We start from the raw sequence: 16,964 nt of genomic DNA, 5'->3' as shown, positions 1-16,964 counted from the left end.
AGAATTGTATTTGCAAACTTCAAGAGCATAGAATTTTTCATTAAATGAGGTTGCTGTTCCAGTGTGCGCAGTTGCTTGCAACCGACACTCGTTGATTCAGAATTGGCTTAAAATACTCTGAAGTGCAGGCTTGTATTGAAAGAGTAGTCCTTCCCAGACGTTGCCATGCATTGTCTCTTAATAACCTTGTATTTGATACAAATCAGTTCCCTGATCCAGCTGGAAACCACCTTTATGGGGGAAAGTTGTTACAGTTAATTTTCAGACTGATTGAGGGTGGAGCGTTGGAGTCTGGCCATTCATTTTTAGATTTGTTTATGCTGCTGTGGATTCACTGATGCTGTGGACAGGTCTTTCCTGTGCCTCAGACTAAATTTTGAGCTTGGCTTCATGTCATAGGTGGGTGTCTAGCTGTGTGTTTTGCATCTTTCAGACTTTGTTTTAAAGTTATTCTGCTTTATATAAATAAATATGTACGTAATTGGAAACACACCTCTTGCTTTCATTAATTCTGAATTACAGTTCTTCCATCAAGAATATAAATTAGAATAATTCAACAGAAGAAATTGAGAAACTGAGATGGATTTTTTTGTCATAGAGGGGTTTCTTGTATTTCTTGAGAAAACAAGTTTTAATTAATCCATGTGTAATAAAGCATGGGCTTATAGGCCAGTTATGGATCCCCAGCCACAGGTAGTAAGAGTTTCTGTATACAGCCGTTTGTTTTAGTACAGCAAGGCAAGAATATGAGTTACTTTTATTAGTAACGGTGCCGATAACAGTAAATGTAGGACAGTTAAGAACTGGTGGAACTACATAAGAATGTTACATACAAAGCAGTAGTATCTTCATTTTCTGAATTTCTATAAACAAATCTGTTAATCAAATTTGTAGTGTGTTCTTAATCAGTCGAAGGTTATTTCAGTAGTTTTATGTGTCTGTTAGTATTATATGAAGTGTACAACTTGCTTAAAGACTTAGAAAATCCACAGCAGAGTAGGCAGTGAAGTAGCAACTTCACCCCTATGTGAAGCAAACAAAACCAATTAAAAAAAAAAGTCAAAACCAAGCACAAAATTGAAACAAACTTTTTTTTTTTTGGAAACAGCATTTCTCAAAAAGGTGGCATAAGCTGCGAGTACTGTAATTTTTTACTTGAAAATAAAATAAGATTTTTAGCTTTCTGCCAGTGTATTTTGATAAAGGTGATTCTGTATGGTGCTTATCCTTCTGAAACCCAGTCTTCTATTCTGTTTCTGATTCCAGAAACAATCATGTTATCATCAGAGGTCATGTCCTACTCATAAAAAGTAGGACTAGAAGAGAGTTAGAGCGTTCATTTCATCCATTCTTCTTCCTCAAAGCAGGATAATTTTTATCTGCACTATTCCTAACACACATTTGTCTAACTTAAATCATAAAAACTTCCAATGATGGAGCTTTTACAAGACCTCCAAGGTAATCCATTCCAGTGCTTGGTTATGCTAACCATTATAATTTTTTCCGATGTTTGTTTAAATAGCCCTTGCTACATCTTCTGTAGTCAGCATTTAATACTTTCCCTTTTTAATAGATTTTACAGGTTTGAGGACTGTTACCATGTCTTCGTCAGCAGTCTTCTAAACACCAGCAATTTAAGCATTTTACTCTGATCTTTTTTTATCCAAAGCATATTTGTACCTTACTCTTAAATAACAGGAAAGATGAAAACCTAAGGGTTTTCAGTTGCAGTTTCTCAGTTACTCTATTATTCAGAGTTGCACAGCAATCAGTGCTTATATTTATATAACACTTGCAATCACTGACATATAACCAAATACACTTTTGTTTCTAGGTGAAAAATTTAGAGAACTAATGGATAAGTTCCTGAGGGTTAACTTCAGTAAAGGCTGCCCACCCTTGTTTACCACTTTGAAATCTTTATATTACAATCCAGAAAAGGTAAAATTTAGTATTTATTTGGTTTTGGTTAAGTTATCTATATTGAATTTCTGATAGATTATCTAATTGTTTTTATATAGATTTTCCTGTAACTTCCCAATAACTTGCTCCACATTTTTCTCCTGAATGTGCTATTTTGTCACATGTGAATGATCACTTGATGATGTTTAATATGTATGAAGCTTCCCTTCTGAAGACAGTTGATGTCAAAATGCTTGAAGTTGGTGTAGAATGCACTAAATTTCTTGAGAAATCAAAGATAACCAATAACTTTATTTTTGTGTACTCTGAATGCAGGTATGTCAGGGTTTTTTCAACTTATGGTTTATGATGTCACCAGAAGTAATTTTAAAATATCACACAAATGCTGGTTGTTTTACATACATTTCCAAATTGCATGCATACATTGGTATTTACCACAAAGGCTTGTTTCCCACTTCAGTCTTCAGCTAAAAGTTTAGTGTTTTAACTTTCGCACTTCTACACAGTTTTGGCAAAATTGTGTAACATTAGTACTACTATTGTTTCAAATGCAATTCTTCATTCCAAGCTTGTCAGTAAGGTATTGTAAAAATAAATGTTAAGACTAAAGCATGTTACTAAAATGTGTAGAGATAAACATCAGTCTATTCAGACACTGCTGTCTTTGCTACAAGCAAGAAAACTCTGGCTATTCAGATCCATTCTTGGCTAGGTAAGAAGAGGCGATTTTAGTTGGAAAAATGCTAAACATGATGCAGTTTTTCAGCCAGCAGTGGATATTCCTTTGGACTAAAATTATTCTTTCTAAGAGTCTCTTTCCTAGTTGTCCTAACATGAAATTTTCAATACACTTCTGTTTGGAGAATGTAGTCTTTACTGTTATCTCCATGGTTGACATAATTTCAGTAAATTCTAGTATCGTATAGGACAAGCTTTTCTACAGTGCCTATTGCTAATGCATACTTTTCAATGTAAATTTTTGAAACTAGATGAAAATTTTTAAAATGATGATACACAGATCATAGAACAGAACAGACTATAGACAGAGGTACAGTCAGTGCTGTGGAAGTTGTATCTCTGCTATTTGAAGGATGAAAATTTAAAAGTTGAAAGATACATATGAAGTCATTTGGTGTATGCAAAGATTTTTAGCACTTAATTGGTTTTGATGTGATGGGTGAAAAAAATCAGGACTACAGTGTTTTGGGGCAAACTTATCCGGAAGGGTGTCTTGCTGCTAGTTATCTTCATTGTATCAAATCAGTGCCACTCAGAACTGCCAACTTAATCCTAAAAAGTAATTAAAATTAAAATCAAGAGCCTGACGGTTTCCAGATATGCTTGGATTTGTTTGTGCTGCTAACTTCTGCAGAAGTTTTTTCCTCTTCTTTCTTGTCCTCTTACCAAGACAGGGTCTCTTCCGCATTTCACTTGGTTGGGTTTTCATTTAACTGCAGTGTAACAGAAGGATCTCTGAAACTAAGAGAAACTTCTAGTCTCTGACTAAAATCAGAAGAACCATGGCAAACTAATCTGTGCTACACTTTTCAGGAAAATCTTGTATTTTGGTATCTAGCTTGGCTAAGTTTGTGCTTAACTAGCTTCTCACATAAATTACTGGTCTATTTGGACTGAAAATAGAGAAGTGCAGGCGGGATCATGTTATGCCTACTAGAAGATACCAAGCAAATTACTGACTTTTCTACAGGTTGGGAATGAACAGTTCCCTGTTTATTTCTTTGGAAACAGGTGTAATTTGTTGTCGTCCACTGCAGTTGCATTTTTAAGTGGCATAGATATGGGGATTTTATGAAAGTGTGAGTATTTAAGCCAAGAAAGTTCCTTCTTTCTAGAACTCCAGGTGAGTCCTGGATCTTTCATAAACCATGGTTTTGCGGAAAAAGGTGATATAAGCAATATTTATATTAAAATAAGTTTTTATTTGTGTGTACTTAGATAAAAAAAAAATGCTGTAATGTTTTATACATAGGAATGGAAAAGGGAAATTACTTAATTCGATACCTGTTAAGAATACAGAAGAATAATGGGGGAACACCTATAGCTTTACTTGCGCAGCGAAGATGAGGATTTTATTTCTCAGTAGGTATCACTTAAGATTTTGGTGTAAAGGAGCACCTTTTACACCAGAGTTGGAAGACCAAAAGAGTAGCTGATTCTAGAAGAAAAATAATGCTCTCTCCTCTGTTTCGAGAGGGCAAGGGAAAAAAAAGATGTTTCTATAGAAGGCAAATGTTTGTCAAATGTATTCAGGAAAATGTTGTTTAACTAATTGCTATAAGTTGGTACTTGATACTAACTTTTAAATAAAAATTGCTGGCATATTTTGATTTAAAACCAGATTCTAGTCTACTAACATTAGTTAACAGTTTTGAGTGAAATCTGTCTTCAGATAAGAGTTGCACAGCTTTAGGACTTGCCCACATCATAATGAAGACTATGTAGGGAGGTTTTAGAAACTCTTCAGTACTTAACACTGCTTAGACTCTAAATTCCAAGGTTATAGGTTGGAAGTTATGCTTTGTATTCTAATGCAGACACTGTGGGATAAAGATCTAAACCAGATTTGCTGTACTTGTGTAAGTTGTAGAAGTAGCATCAGAAAATAAGGTGGGAAAAATTCTGATTTTTTTGTCTATTTAAGGATTTAAAGTTTGGCTGTGTTTTATGATGGTCAGCTGATGATCAGCTATCAGTGTTTTAGTTGTGTTAGCATTGACTTGATCATTTGACTTTAAGCAATTAAGGAGTTGGAAAGGTAAATAGCTCAACAAACAAGTAATCAAATCCACCAAGGATACACCGGAGTAATTTTTAATTTACAAATTGGCTAAATGTTACATTTAACTCTTTCTTTCAACTACACTCATTTTGTTTTGGGAATTGTTTGACCAAATTTTTCTCTGGTACTATTTTTACATGTTTGTTACACTGAGTTGTTTTAGGGAAACTAGAAGCGTGTCTGATATTTGACTGAAATTTCCTGTTGTGTTGTTTGAATTCTTATCGAAGACTTAATTGGAGATCAATAAGCTGTGTCTAAATACAGGGTCCTGAAGACAGAGAAGGCAGTATTTTTGTTGTTTTTATAGGAGTAGGAAAAAACCCTTAGAATTATCTTTGTGTAGCTTATAAAGAGTATATTGTACTTCTGTACATTCAGATAATAATTTTCAGTGTATTTGATTAAATCAAAAGAGTATACTTCTTGTATGCTAAGCATTACTTCTGACAAATTAAATTTGGCATGACTATCATCCAGTAGAAAGACCAGTGAAGTAGTTATCTGTAGTTCTGTTTTCTTGGTTCTGTTTCTTTGGTAGGTGAATTGTTTTAGGCAGATACGTTTTCAAACGGAAAGTTTTTGAAATCTGTTTTTTTCTCCCAGATTCTCTGGAATCTGTTTTTCACAGTCAAGGAATGCCATTAAATTCCAGGTTCAGGCATGTGAATTTAGGTTAGTGGACATGGGGAACTGTTCAGCTCACTGCCTTAAGTAGTTTCCTACACAGGATCAGTTGAACAGCTATCAAGGCTCCTTTTGACTGTGCTAGGCAGATCTGATAGATCTGTTTGGATTCTAGAGGGAGCACAGGCACCTATATTATGGTGATATAAGTATAGGTGATCTAGCCTGAACCTGAAGGTGCCTACCATGTTTCCAGTCTGTTTCACTGGGGTGTGTTGGGAACTGTTCATATTTGTTCCCAAAGTATCTATTATGTGAGTACTTCCTATCTATGAAACTAACATTGAGGAACCTATAGCAGTTGCTTCTGGAAATAATTAAATAAATGTCCCAGCAAAACCCAAAACTGAAGTAAGTGCTGACTGGATGGAGGGGATGTGACTATTTCATTGATCTAGTTGGAATTTTTTTACATAGTTGTGCCGTTATTAAGTGGAGAAAGGTGTGGAGTACAACTGGTTCTTTATCACTTCACTAAAATAAATAAGCTTTACCTTGGTTAAGGAGGAAAGATGCCTGTAGTCTTCCTTCACACCTAAAGTAGAACTGTTGTTTAAAATTGTTTGGGTTAAGTCATAGAAAAGTGCCATAAGTGAAAGACATCATAGTACGATAATGTAAAGCTGTTTGTTTCATGAAAAAAAATGAGGTTATTTCTGGAAGACTTTCTTTGAGTAACCAAAGGCATGAGGATCTGATACCTGTTCAGTAAAGAAAGATTATGTACAGCTTTGCTTTTTGGCATTCTCAGAAACTTACTTTGAGGTAAAATCTTCCCTAATAATTAAGTCTGTAATGAGTTAAAGTATATTTTATATTATGTTATGCAATCTGTCTCCCCTAAAATTCTGGAGCAGAAAAAAAAATCATACACGTTGGCCTTCTGTTCAGTTTGTGATATGTGCAGAGGTTTTGCCTGCAGAACTGGGTTGAAAAGGAAACTGTTCATGAGTTGCTGACTGCTTGAAACTTGGATACTTGAGAAGGTAACAGATACGGTGTGGTGAAACCTGGGATAAACAGGTTAGCTGGATGTTTCATCACAGTCTCAGCAATATTGTGTGTCACCTTCTTGGAGTGAGCTGCTAACTCACTGAGATTTGGTAATTATATTTGTGTTAATTAAGACAGACTTCGGAATAACTCTGGAAGCTGATAGCGAGAGGGAGAAAGTGTTAAGCTTGCTTTGCTATAAATTATTGTATGTGCTTCTGCAGCAAGATCCAAATGTGGATTCTATGGTACTTCACTGCTTGCAAAGCAGCGATCTAGTGGGTTTTCTCCCTAGTTTTGGGAGTTCTCCACTAAATTGTTTAATCCTTCAAAGTTCCTGAAATGAGCTTGTGATTCTTAAGGTTTTCTGCTGTTATGCTAGTCTGTTAAGTAGCATGTGAACTGTTTTTTGACTCTTCCTCTTTGTCAAACCACCTAGACTGGAGGAGATAGAAGTAATAGAGATTGAAAGGTGAGATGCTTGAAGAAATAGAGCTAACAATTGTCTTTTGCCTAGAAACTGTACTGCCATTTAAACTTGATCAAATGTGCCATGGATAGACCTTTTGATTATTAAAATACTGTATAATTAAAAGAATAATGTCAGCGGTTCGGTATCCTGAGCACACTCCTATACCATGCTATAACACAAAATTAATATTGAAATGAAAAAAAAAAAAAAGGGGAGCACAAAAAGAAGTGTTGGACAAAGGCCAACTGAAACGATGTTTGTTTTATTTGCTATAGTATTGGCAAGTGATTTTTCTACAGGTAGTGTGAGTGAATAGGGATATTTATGTAGAGTTCATTGGTACACAGCCAGATTCTGTGTCTTTCCAACTGAAGAAAAGATCTATTAGAAGGTAGTAGAGACTGTCAGACTGAGTCTTACTGTATTTTCCAGAGTGTCTCATTCAAAACAAGTTTGTAATGCTATTATAGACTATGTTCAGTGATACATCATTGCTGATACTCAGTCATAGATCACTTTTTACCTAAAACATATTAGAGAAATCATTTGATGAAACACTATCTTGATGGTTTTGTTCTTATTTTTTTTTTTAAAGAGGAAGAATAATGTTCACCACTTTTGTGATGAAAACGATGGAAATCGTTTGTTTCACATGACTTGAAGTAGCCATATGTTCTGGTTGCAGCTGGGATGGACTTAATTATCTTCTTAGGAGTTAGTGCGGTGCTGTATTTTGGCTTTGATGAGAGACTTTTCAGTTCCTCAGGCCTTACCAGCAAAAAGGCTGGAGGGGACACAGCCAGGTCAGCTGACCCAAACTGCCCAAAGGGATATTCCATACCATGGGACATCATGCCTGGTATACATTATACCTGGGGGGTTGGCTGGGACGGGCATATCGTTGCTCGGGGTCTGGCCGAACATCAGTCAGCAGGTGGTGAGCAGTTGCATCATGCACCACATGTTCCTTTCTTTCTTGCCCTCTGGATTTTATTCTTTCCCTTCCCCTTTTCATTACAACTGCAATTGTCGTCCTTATTATTATTGTTCTTTCATTTTTATTTTATTTGAATTATTAAATTGTTCTTATCTCAACCCTCGAGTTTTACATTCCTTTCCGATTCTCCTCCCCATCCCTCTGGGTGAGGGTGGAGTGAGCAAGCAGCTTCGTGGTACTTAATTACCAGCTGGGGTTAAACCACAATACCACTGTATGTTGTGAAGAAATTGGCCGTCTTCCTTCTGTTTATTATATGGTAGCCTCTAGAGAATGCTGTAAATACAGTCAGGGGCTTTTTAAATATGAAAACTCTTGGTCACGATGAAGAGTGCAAGGTAAGTGTTGTTACATAAAAGTCAAAGCTCACAAAGTAAAAAGTACTGTACTGGGTTCTACTTACTTGTTAGGACTGGAGAAGGGAAAGGAAATGACTGGTCTGAACAAGACCTGAGGCCTTCCTATACAGGTTACTAGTGCTAAGGAACAGACCTACTGCATTTTGAGCTCAATATTTATTTGTCCTTGTAGTGTCTTGTAAGGAAAGTGTGTTTGACTTGGTGTGTCAGTTAGCTAACTTCTGGGTTGCTGAAACAGCTATCAGACTCTTAAATGCTTCTCATGTGGAGCAAGTGCAGGGAGATGGCTCTTACATGTAGCAAAACAGTCACAAGCAAAATGTGAAAAACAGGTCTCTGTTCAGAAAATTAAGTTCACCCACTTTCCTGCATAAGTTATTACTAAAACTGTACATGTTGGATTGAGTTTATAGTAATTTCATTAGCATGTATTATGAAACATGATTTTACCAAAGTATTTATAAAAGAGAGGAATAATACTGATATTTTTGCAGTGGGTTTTAGGTAGTTGCTATCTGTCTTTTGGAAACAATTTGCTGTTTCCTGTCAAAAATAGAAAATTTAGTCTTCAGAAGAACTTATTTTAATCTACGTTAATCAAATTTTAAGTAGTCATCTACATTAATGTATGGCTGCTAAATTGAAGGAAGAAACTAAGATGGGGAAAACATGACTATAGACTTGAAGTGTTTCTATAATTTGCTGAATGTAGATGCAGTGCGTATCGACATGGTTTAGTGATGGACTTCGCAGTCCTGGGTTAACAGTTTGGCTTGAAAGGTCTTTTCCAACCTAAATCGTTCTGTATATTAAAAGAAATGCTAGCAACTCCTGGTTCTCTTGAAGAATATCTGATTTTAAAGCAGCTTTTACAGTATGGAACTATTACAGAGATTTGACAGTAAACACATGTGCCTTGGCTATGAGTTCAGTCACCTTCTCAAATACCAGCTTGTGTCTGTTTTGTACAATTCCTCTTTGGGTGTGGCTATTGTTCAAGACACCAAGAGGGATCCCTCTGAATGTCCTGCTGCTCTGCAAAACTCTTTTAAGTTCATTCCATGTTGGTTTCTTGGGATTTTTTTTCCCCCGTGTTAACTTTATTTAGGTAATTTCCCCCAGAATTCTTCCATTTTGCAATAGAAAAGTTACCTAGAAAAGGAAGACACTCTGCTAAACATCATGGTGATGTTTACACTAAATCCCCAGTTTAAACTGTGCCTTTCATCCACTGAATCTGCAGATACAGCAGATACCTGTTCTTTCTGGGAGGAAGACTGTCCCAAGCAGGTACTTACTAGGTTGTTTTTCCTTCTCAACCTGTATCCTCCCTCATCTACTAGCACCAAGACAAACACTGGGTATGGTGATACTTCTATTCCGATCTTCTTGGTATCTTTCACTGATCTTTGTATACTCTGTGTGTTGAAGGTGAGAGTAATAGGGATGGAATTTGTAGGACTCCAGCAGATGATGCTACTTAAGGAACTGATTCACGAGTATGTGCGTGTCATGCAAGTCAAAATGGGTTATCTAAGGGCCCTGATTCATGGACAGTGGTTGATGTTCCCAGTTGTTCATGCCACCCTTGTCCTTTGGTTGCCACTTTTGCTGAAGGAACAGTGCAGATGTTTGAGTACCAGTTTCTGAATCTGTACAGCTTTAAATTTATACTCATTTTTGTTTTTTTGAATATGTTGTATTTAGCTAAAAGTGCAGCTGCTCAACAAATAATCTCTGCAGTCTTTAAAAGATGGTTGGATTCAACGTGTGAAAAAATTTTGTTGTTGTTCTTGCCTGAAAAATCTACCCACATGATGTAGAAAAAGTTGACATGCAATGAGAGAGATACATATGTGTAGTGGGGCCGATGTTGGTAGTGTGTCTTGAAGAACTGTAGCTTTTTTCTGGGAAAAGTAGTTTCTTTTACTTAAGAACATTAAACATGTAAATGTTCAAAATTCATTTTCTACTGCCTTTGAAGATTTACTTTCTTGATTTTCTTGATCTTGCCATACTGGTGAATTTGTTGCTTTGTCACTTTTAACCATGGACTAAGTAGTAAAACTAAGTAGTAAAAATTGTAGGTGATTAACTAAAATGCGTTAATTCTAAGCAAGTGAGATATATGGGAGGATAGCAGGAGATGCTGTAATAAAAAAGGAAGCTTCATCCTGCGTAAGGAAACTTGTGAGCTTGTAGTTTGGGGTTTCTTGACTAACAAGATACCCTGCTTTCCTCTAGAACTTCGAAATGTTATCTAAATAAAACATGGGTTTAAAAAATGTGAATATAGTGGATTTTATTACTTAGAGTTGATACTTCGAAAACAGTATGAAAGGTTTCATTTTCATGATTTGTGGTACCCTTTGGAATAACCACTTAATATACTGCTGTGCAAATGAAAGGTTTCGAAATGTGTCTGTATGTATGTTTTATTTACATGCTAAGAAACAAGGAACATTTACAAGGAAAATGTCTTACAGTACAGTCTGTGTGTACATTTCCACCCACTTTATATGAAAGTCTTAATCCTTTTCTCTAGTATAGACTTACTATCTAGCTACTGGACTTTTCATCTTTTATGCTACAAGTGGTTTTACAGTTTTTATTCTTTGCCTAGTGCTTTAGTTTCTGAAGTTCGCTGATACTAAAAAATTAGTATTGGCAAAGTAGCCATTCTTGAGTTTTCTGTAATGCTAAACCTTTAATTTAAAAAGCCTGCTACATAGCATGGAGGCTTATTATTATTATTATTTTTAATGGGGCTTTTAGTTTCTAAGTAGCAAGTATACTTGGCTATTTAAACTGCATTTGTCATGTTGATATCATTGCACTTGAGTAAAATTCACACAGTTGGCACAATACATATTCTCTCAGAAAGAAGCTGTAGTCTTTTTGGCATAATCAAGAAGCAAAAACTTGTGTTTAGGAGTGCCACTGCATTATTATGGATTTTGTTGTTCATGCAAAGTTACTGTTCAAGGTGAATATAGCCATGGCTCTTGGCAGAATGTTTCTGCTGGAAGCTAATAACCTGAACTATAAGCAGTTGCATGGGATACAGTAACTTTCACATTCTGTAAGCTGCTGTCCAGATGTATTAGAACTAACTGCAAACAGCCTTATTTTTGTTCCTCACAAAAGAGAGATCTTGAAACGCCACCCCCACCTCCTACCCAGAAATTTTCTTTGTACTTGAGCGGTATTTGGAAATACTCTTTGGTTCCCCCTACATGGTGGTCTCTCTATCCATGAGACAAAAGTCCAAAGAGTGAAGATCTTCAACTAGTCAACATCAAGGTTTGCGTCGATTGTGTTGCAGGTACGTTGGTTGATTCCATTGAAGCTCGCCATTAGTGCACATGTGCCCTTTATCTGAGTAACTAAAAACATGGAGACTGTGAGGAAATACTGGATGAGAGAAAATGTCTGGCTGGAAGAAACATCAGAAACAACAGTCTCAAAAAAAGGTGTAAGACTGTCTACGCAGGAAGGTAGGCTGTCTCCAGTGAAGATCTTTCTTTAACCCTTTCAGGAAAGAAGGCATTTTCCCTTCTTGATGTGGAAAGCTAAAGGAATTAAAGCAAGTTGCAACTTTTTGTAGTTAGATGCCCTCTGTGAACTATTGGTGGATTACATAAGGAAGAGAAAAACATTAGTTCTACTAGGAATCTCTCTACACTTTGAGATGAAATAACTCTTTAAGATTGACCAAGGATAGCCTTTAGTTCATACTGATTCTGTCAGTTCCAGTTTTAGAAAGTAGTGTCTCTGAGTTAAAACTCTGCGAGGGGAAATCTGGTAAGTGGACTTGCTCAAGATCTGGTTAACAACTGGTGCATTCATAAGAGAAGATAGCGTTTTTGCTATATAACTGTATCTTAAGGACAAGTAAAGAAATTTTAAAATAAGTGGAGGAAGGAGAAGGATGAATAACTTCATTCTAGATACTGCTGGGGTAGGATGCTTCTGCTCTGCAATGAGAATGGGTAATGTAAAACACGTTGATGGCTGACAGTTTGGGTCCCTGAGGTAACACATAAGCCAAGAGCCGACAAGTGGAGCAGCTGACTTACGAACTGCTTTATCATGAGAGCTTTTTAGTCTGAGTGGTCTACATTGGGAATAACTGATCCAAATACCCATCTGAAGACCCACAAGAAATGCTCTCATCTCTGCTCATAGTTGCTCCTACTGATGCTCTGCTCATATGATATTCTTTCTTTTGCGCAGTCCCCAGGCTTGTCCAAAAGCTTTCAAAAAAACAGTTGCTAGTGAAATCACTTGTGTGATCAGCACAGTGATGTGCTAGAGCATCGGTTTGCTCTGAACTTGTGTTCTTATGAGTGTCTTAAAACTTTCAGTGAAGACTTGTACTGCTGTTGTTAACTTATTCCGTTGTGTCAACAGTTTTATGGCTGGATCATTAGAAGTAATAGTAAAACTGGAAAGTCAAATGCTCTAATAGTAAGAATACTGTTTTTCAAAGTGTGTTTATATACTGTGGTACGACAAATTTTTTGTTTGGCAGTTTTCTTCTATGCTGTGGCTTAAGTCACATCTCACATGTTATTAGTCTTGACACAGTACAATAGAGGAAGTATAATCCATACTTCACATATTAAAACAGGCAGTAGGATGTCAAGGCCAAATTCTCTAGGCATTGATCATATAGCCCAGGAGTCAGGTTTCAGGGAGGTTTATCTTCAGAAGCTTTTTTTGAGCTCAGTTTTTGTGGAATGCTCAGCATGTTAGAAAACATCCAGAACCAGATTTTAAGGCAATATGAACATGAAAGCAAATAGTCTGTGGGTGTCGATACTTTTGTAGAATATTACCCCATTTCTTTCCTATTTCATTCATTCTGGTGTATGTTAAATGAGGGAAGAACTCTTCAGGAAAAAGTGTATAACAAAATACTTTATATGGTGTTGCTTGCTATCTGTATTTCTGTCCCTTTAGAGCATCTCCTTGATCTGTGCCTTATAACGCATTGGTTTTAGTGTAACTCAAAGGACTGCTATGAGAACAAGAAGTCTGAGCTAGCCAGTCACCTCTGAATTTTAGTATTGGTTTTCTTCTATACTACAGTCATATCAAGAAAGTGTCAACTGTTTTAACAGATACTTGCAGTTCACTATTAAGTGTAAATTAATTTGAGGTGGGGTGGAGTCTTAAAAAAAAAAAAAAAAAGGGTAGACTTCAGATCCTCAGTCCTGAGTATGAAGTGCTCTTCTAGCACAACTTTCCAATTCATGACTATCTGCCTGTAAAAGTGTTTCATAAGGCTCCGTCATGTCTGTAACTATGTCTGGGTAAGAATAATATCCCATTTATAGTCTGTTTATCCTTTTGGGCTAATCCCTAGATGAAAAATGTCTAACACATTTAAGCAATGCACTTTTTCTACAAGTCTCTTTGTGTGTAATTGGAAATAACAGATAAATTTGTAAGCTCTAAATATGTGCAGGCTTCAGTAGTAGACTGCTGTGTTGAGTTTCTATAGCTTATTTTGAAAATGCAGTGAAAGATCAGTGTTTGGAAGTGTAACATAAGAAAAGAAACTTAAAAGTTTTGTGTTGTACATTTTGCAGCTTGACCACTGTGGGAGAGTTTTTCCTGGAACAGTAAATCTACTCTGACTTCAGTGTTGCAGTCCTACTGAACTCTAGGTTCTGCGCAAAAGTTTTCCGGTTGTGTCTCATTGACAGTTTTGTAAACAGCTAATCTGTGTTAGCTTTCACTTGTGAAAAAGATAGATTATGTAGAAATCTGATATGAACATAGCTGTCAAGTTAGTTAATATTTATGACACAGCTGAATGCTAATGTTTGTACTTTTAGGTGTTGTATCTTTACTATGGGCAGTGTATTTGTTGCACCTATAGCCAATATACATTTTCACTGAACTTTCCTTCAGTTTTTGAGGGAAGTTAAACTTTACTGGGTTGATAATGTAGCTAGATGTGTAGTTGAATTTGAAAAAATACTTAATTACTCTAGTCCTACTTTTATTACTTTCTGAATGGAAAGATACTATATTTTATGGAAAAGATTTGAGCATTTATGACTCTTCCTAGTAATATCCCTGAAGACCACCTTTCCAAGTCTGGATGAATCCTATATTTTTCCATCCCAAATAGACGCCCTAACAGTTTGTTCATAAAGATATTCAAGGAGTATTTTAAAATAATTTTAAAGGAGTTGTTTTAATATTCAACTTGTCATATTTGAAGCACTTAAAATTCATGGCTGACTTGTATTTATAGTTATCCTACTTAAAGTTTGGTTTGTTTTAACATGAGACTGATCTTGTACTTCTAATACTGTTGCACAGCTCTAAAGGAGCTTGTGCAGTTGTACTTTCAATATGTAAGCATACGTGTACTAGACCTTTCCAAAGCAGCAGTAAAGTCTTCTATGAAGAATGTTCTTCCTGGGACTTGTTTGCCATTCTGCCTGAGTATTGTACTTTCTACAAAGCTGGTGTACCGAGCAGGCTTCCCTAGCTGAGAGTTCTCTAAGAAAGAGCTTGCAAGTGCAAGGCCCGTTACATATGGGACAACAATATGTTCCCAGTGCAGCTTTTTGAGACAAAAACTGGTTAACACAGTCACATATGACTAGAAATGTTGCATGGTTCAGTGAAAATTACAAAACATTTGTAGTGCTTCTCAAATGCTACTTGTACTATAAACTTTCAAATTCATTATGCTAGTACATAGCATGCCCTAAAAAAGAAATCATGCTGTTTCAGCTGAGCAAGTGTCTAAATACCGTGGTATTTTTTGAATGACAAATACAAGCTAAAATGATTTAGATAAATGGATCAAGCTTTTTCTTCTGGAGTTTAGTATTTCAGATTGGTATTGACACTAGAAAAAAGTATCACTTGTTTTATTTCAGGAGTAGCTGTTACCAGTGCTAGCAGCAGTAATCTTCACTTGCACAGCAAGTTAGCATTATCTTCCGATGCTAAATCAGAGTAGGATTTGATGGTGTATATATATAGTCAAGTGTGTACAGATTACGCACAAACTTACTGCAATGCAGCTGTACCATTCATGAAGACTTGCTGTTTACTAGAGTTGATGTGTGTCATGAGGCGCACCTCCAAACCTTATCCAAGGCAGTAAGGAGCTCTAGCTGTGCTTGATTTTCAGTGCATTTTAAATTCTGAGTATATCTGACACTGCAGTGAACGTATTTCACATTTGAAAGTGATTATAAGTCATTAATGGAGGTGTTTAGTTGTAAGGAGGTAAGTGTAAAGAAAAATTTGAAAAGATAATAAAGCTTTTGTATCTCATTCTTTCTGTGAAAATACACAATAAACCAAAACATGAACTTCCTTAGAGTGTAAATCAGCTGTAAAGAAACATATCTAATAGAAGGCTACTTTCTCTGTTGCTTTCAAAATGTAACTGATTTCTTAGATGGTCAGGGAACAAAAGAAATGTGTAACTTTCCAGGGTTGTGGAATGGGTTAGGTTTTTTTTTTTCTTTTTATTCTGTTTTGTTTTAAAAAGGTACTGCAGAGTTAATACTTTGTGGCTAGCCAGATCTTAGAAGCTGGTACCTCTTTGGTGAAATTCCCAAGAATCGTGTCTGCTTAGCTATCAGACTGAGAAACGCTGAAGTTAGTGACTAACCATGATACCATAGAATTAGCTTTACAAAAAAGTAACTAATAGACATTTTCTACTAGCTGCGTCAAGATGGTTGGATGCAAGCTGACTGGAAAGGTGTTTTAATGCCTACTTGAAGTTGACTGTAGAATATCTAGGTTTCCACCAAAAGGGGTGCAAGACTGTGCAGCTGCTTAGCAGACTGAATTCAAGGAACAAATCTGAATGAAAACCCACTGATTATTTTTTTTGGTCATTGACTCTAATTCAGGTCAATTTAAAATGACTGGAACTTCCCTTAAGATGTGTGTGTTAGTGCAAGTGACAGATTTTTATCTTCCCCTGTGTATGCATACATAGCATATGCATACGTTTACCAGTGCTTTTCTTAGGGAAGCAGGAGTGAGTATTGATGGCTCAGCTCAATAAACTTAAAAACAGAAATGCACCTACATCTGAACAGCTGTTAGTTTCAAATCAACACTTTTATTAAGTGTTATACAAAATAGTAAGGCTTCTTACAGAAAAAAATCCTTGGCATCTGTGTATCTTAAAGATAGATAAGAAATTTAAGGAGACTTGTGTTAAGTTGAAGGCTGCTTCATGAGGTGGTAAAATAACTTTTAATTGGTTAATTTAGATGTTAGCCATATACTAAAATGTAAGCAATAGAAATTCTCTGTATGAGGCTGAATATCTTGTCACAATTGGAGCATTTTATGTGAGTAGTCTCTATGGACTTGTTCTGTGGTTCATAACTTATTGGATGGCGTAAATCTCTTATCAGCTTTATAACAAGCTGTGGAACAGAAACTTTTCAAGTGAGACTAAGAAAGTTGTTGCAAGTAAGTTAGTGTGTAGCTGCCTTGAGTAAAATTGGAAATACTGAGTCATTTGCATACCCTACACCACCTGCTTTATACATCATAAATCTGAGTGTCAGTATCTTAGGTTTCAAAGTAGCTAGATGGGACATTTTTTAAATAACAGAGGAACAGTGCCTTAAAAAATCCCTGTACACCTTGATGAACACTTCTGCGAACTGTATAAGCTTACAAATGGGACTTTAGATATCCTTTTAGATAGATTTATAGTAAGCCATT

At 36.1% G+C, this 16,964-nt stretch overlaps 1 protein-coding gene across 9 annotated transcripts in view; it reads left to right on the top strand.

The window, feature by feature from the left end:
• The window catches only part of NAA16 (N-alpha-acetyltransferase 16, NatA auxiliary subunit), a 77,217-nt gene that overhangs the window by 39,410 nt on the left and 20,843 nt on the right, over positions 1–16,964 (top strand). For 7 of the 9 annotated variants that reach the window (XR_013926247.1, XR_013926248.1, XR_013926250.1 and 4 more), the window contains one exon: positions 1,835–1,941. The exons of 1 other annotated variant lie outside the window; for it this stretch is intronic. Coding sequence is in view for 4 of the 8 variants with exons in the window: in XM_080376833.1 (XP_080232959.1) it covers positions 1,835–1,941 (107 nt within the window). In the remaining 4 variants the exon portion in view is untranslated. Of the gene's footprint in view, positions 1–1,834; positions 1,942–11,556; positions 11,729–16,964 lie in introns of all 9 variants that reach the window. One more of the 9 variants, XR_013926249.1, reaches the window with a different exon arrangement.

Source organism: Falco punctatus, assembly GCF_963210335.1.
Source record: "Falco punctatus genome assembly, chromosome: 2".
Lineage (NCBI taxonomy): Eukaryota > Metazoa > Chordata > Aves > Falconiformes > Falconidae > Falco > Falco punctatus.
This window is presented reverse-complemented; position numbering and strand designations above follow the sequence as displayed.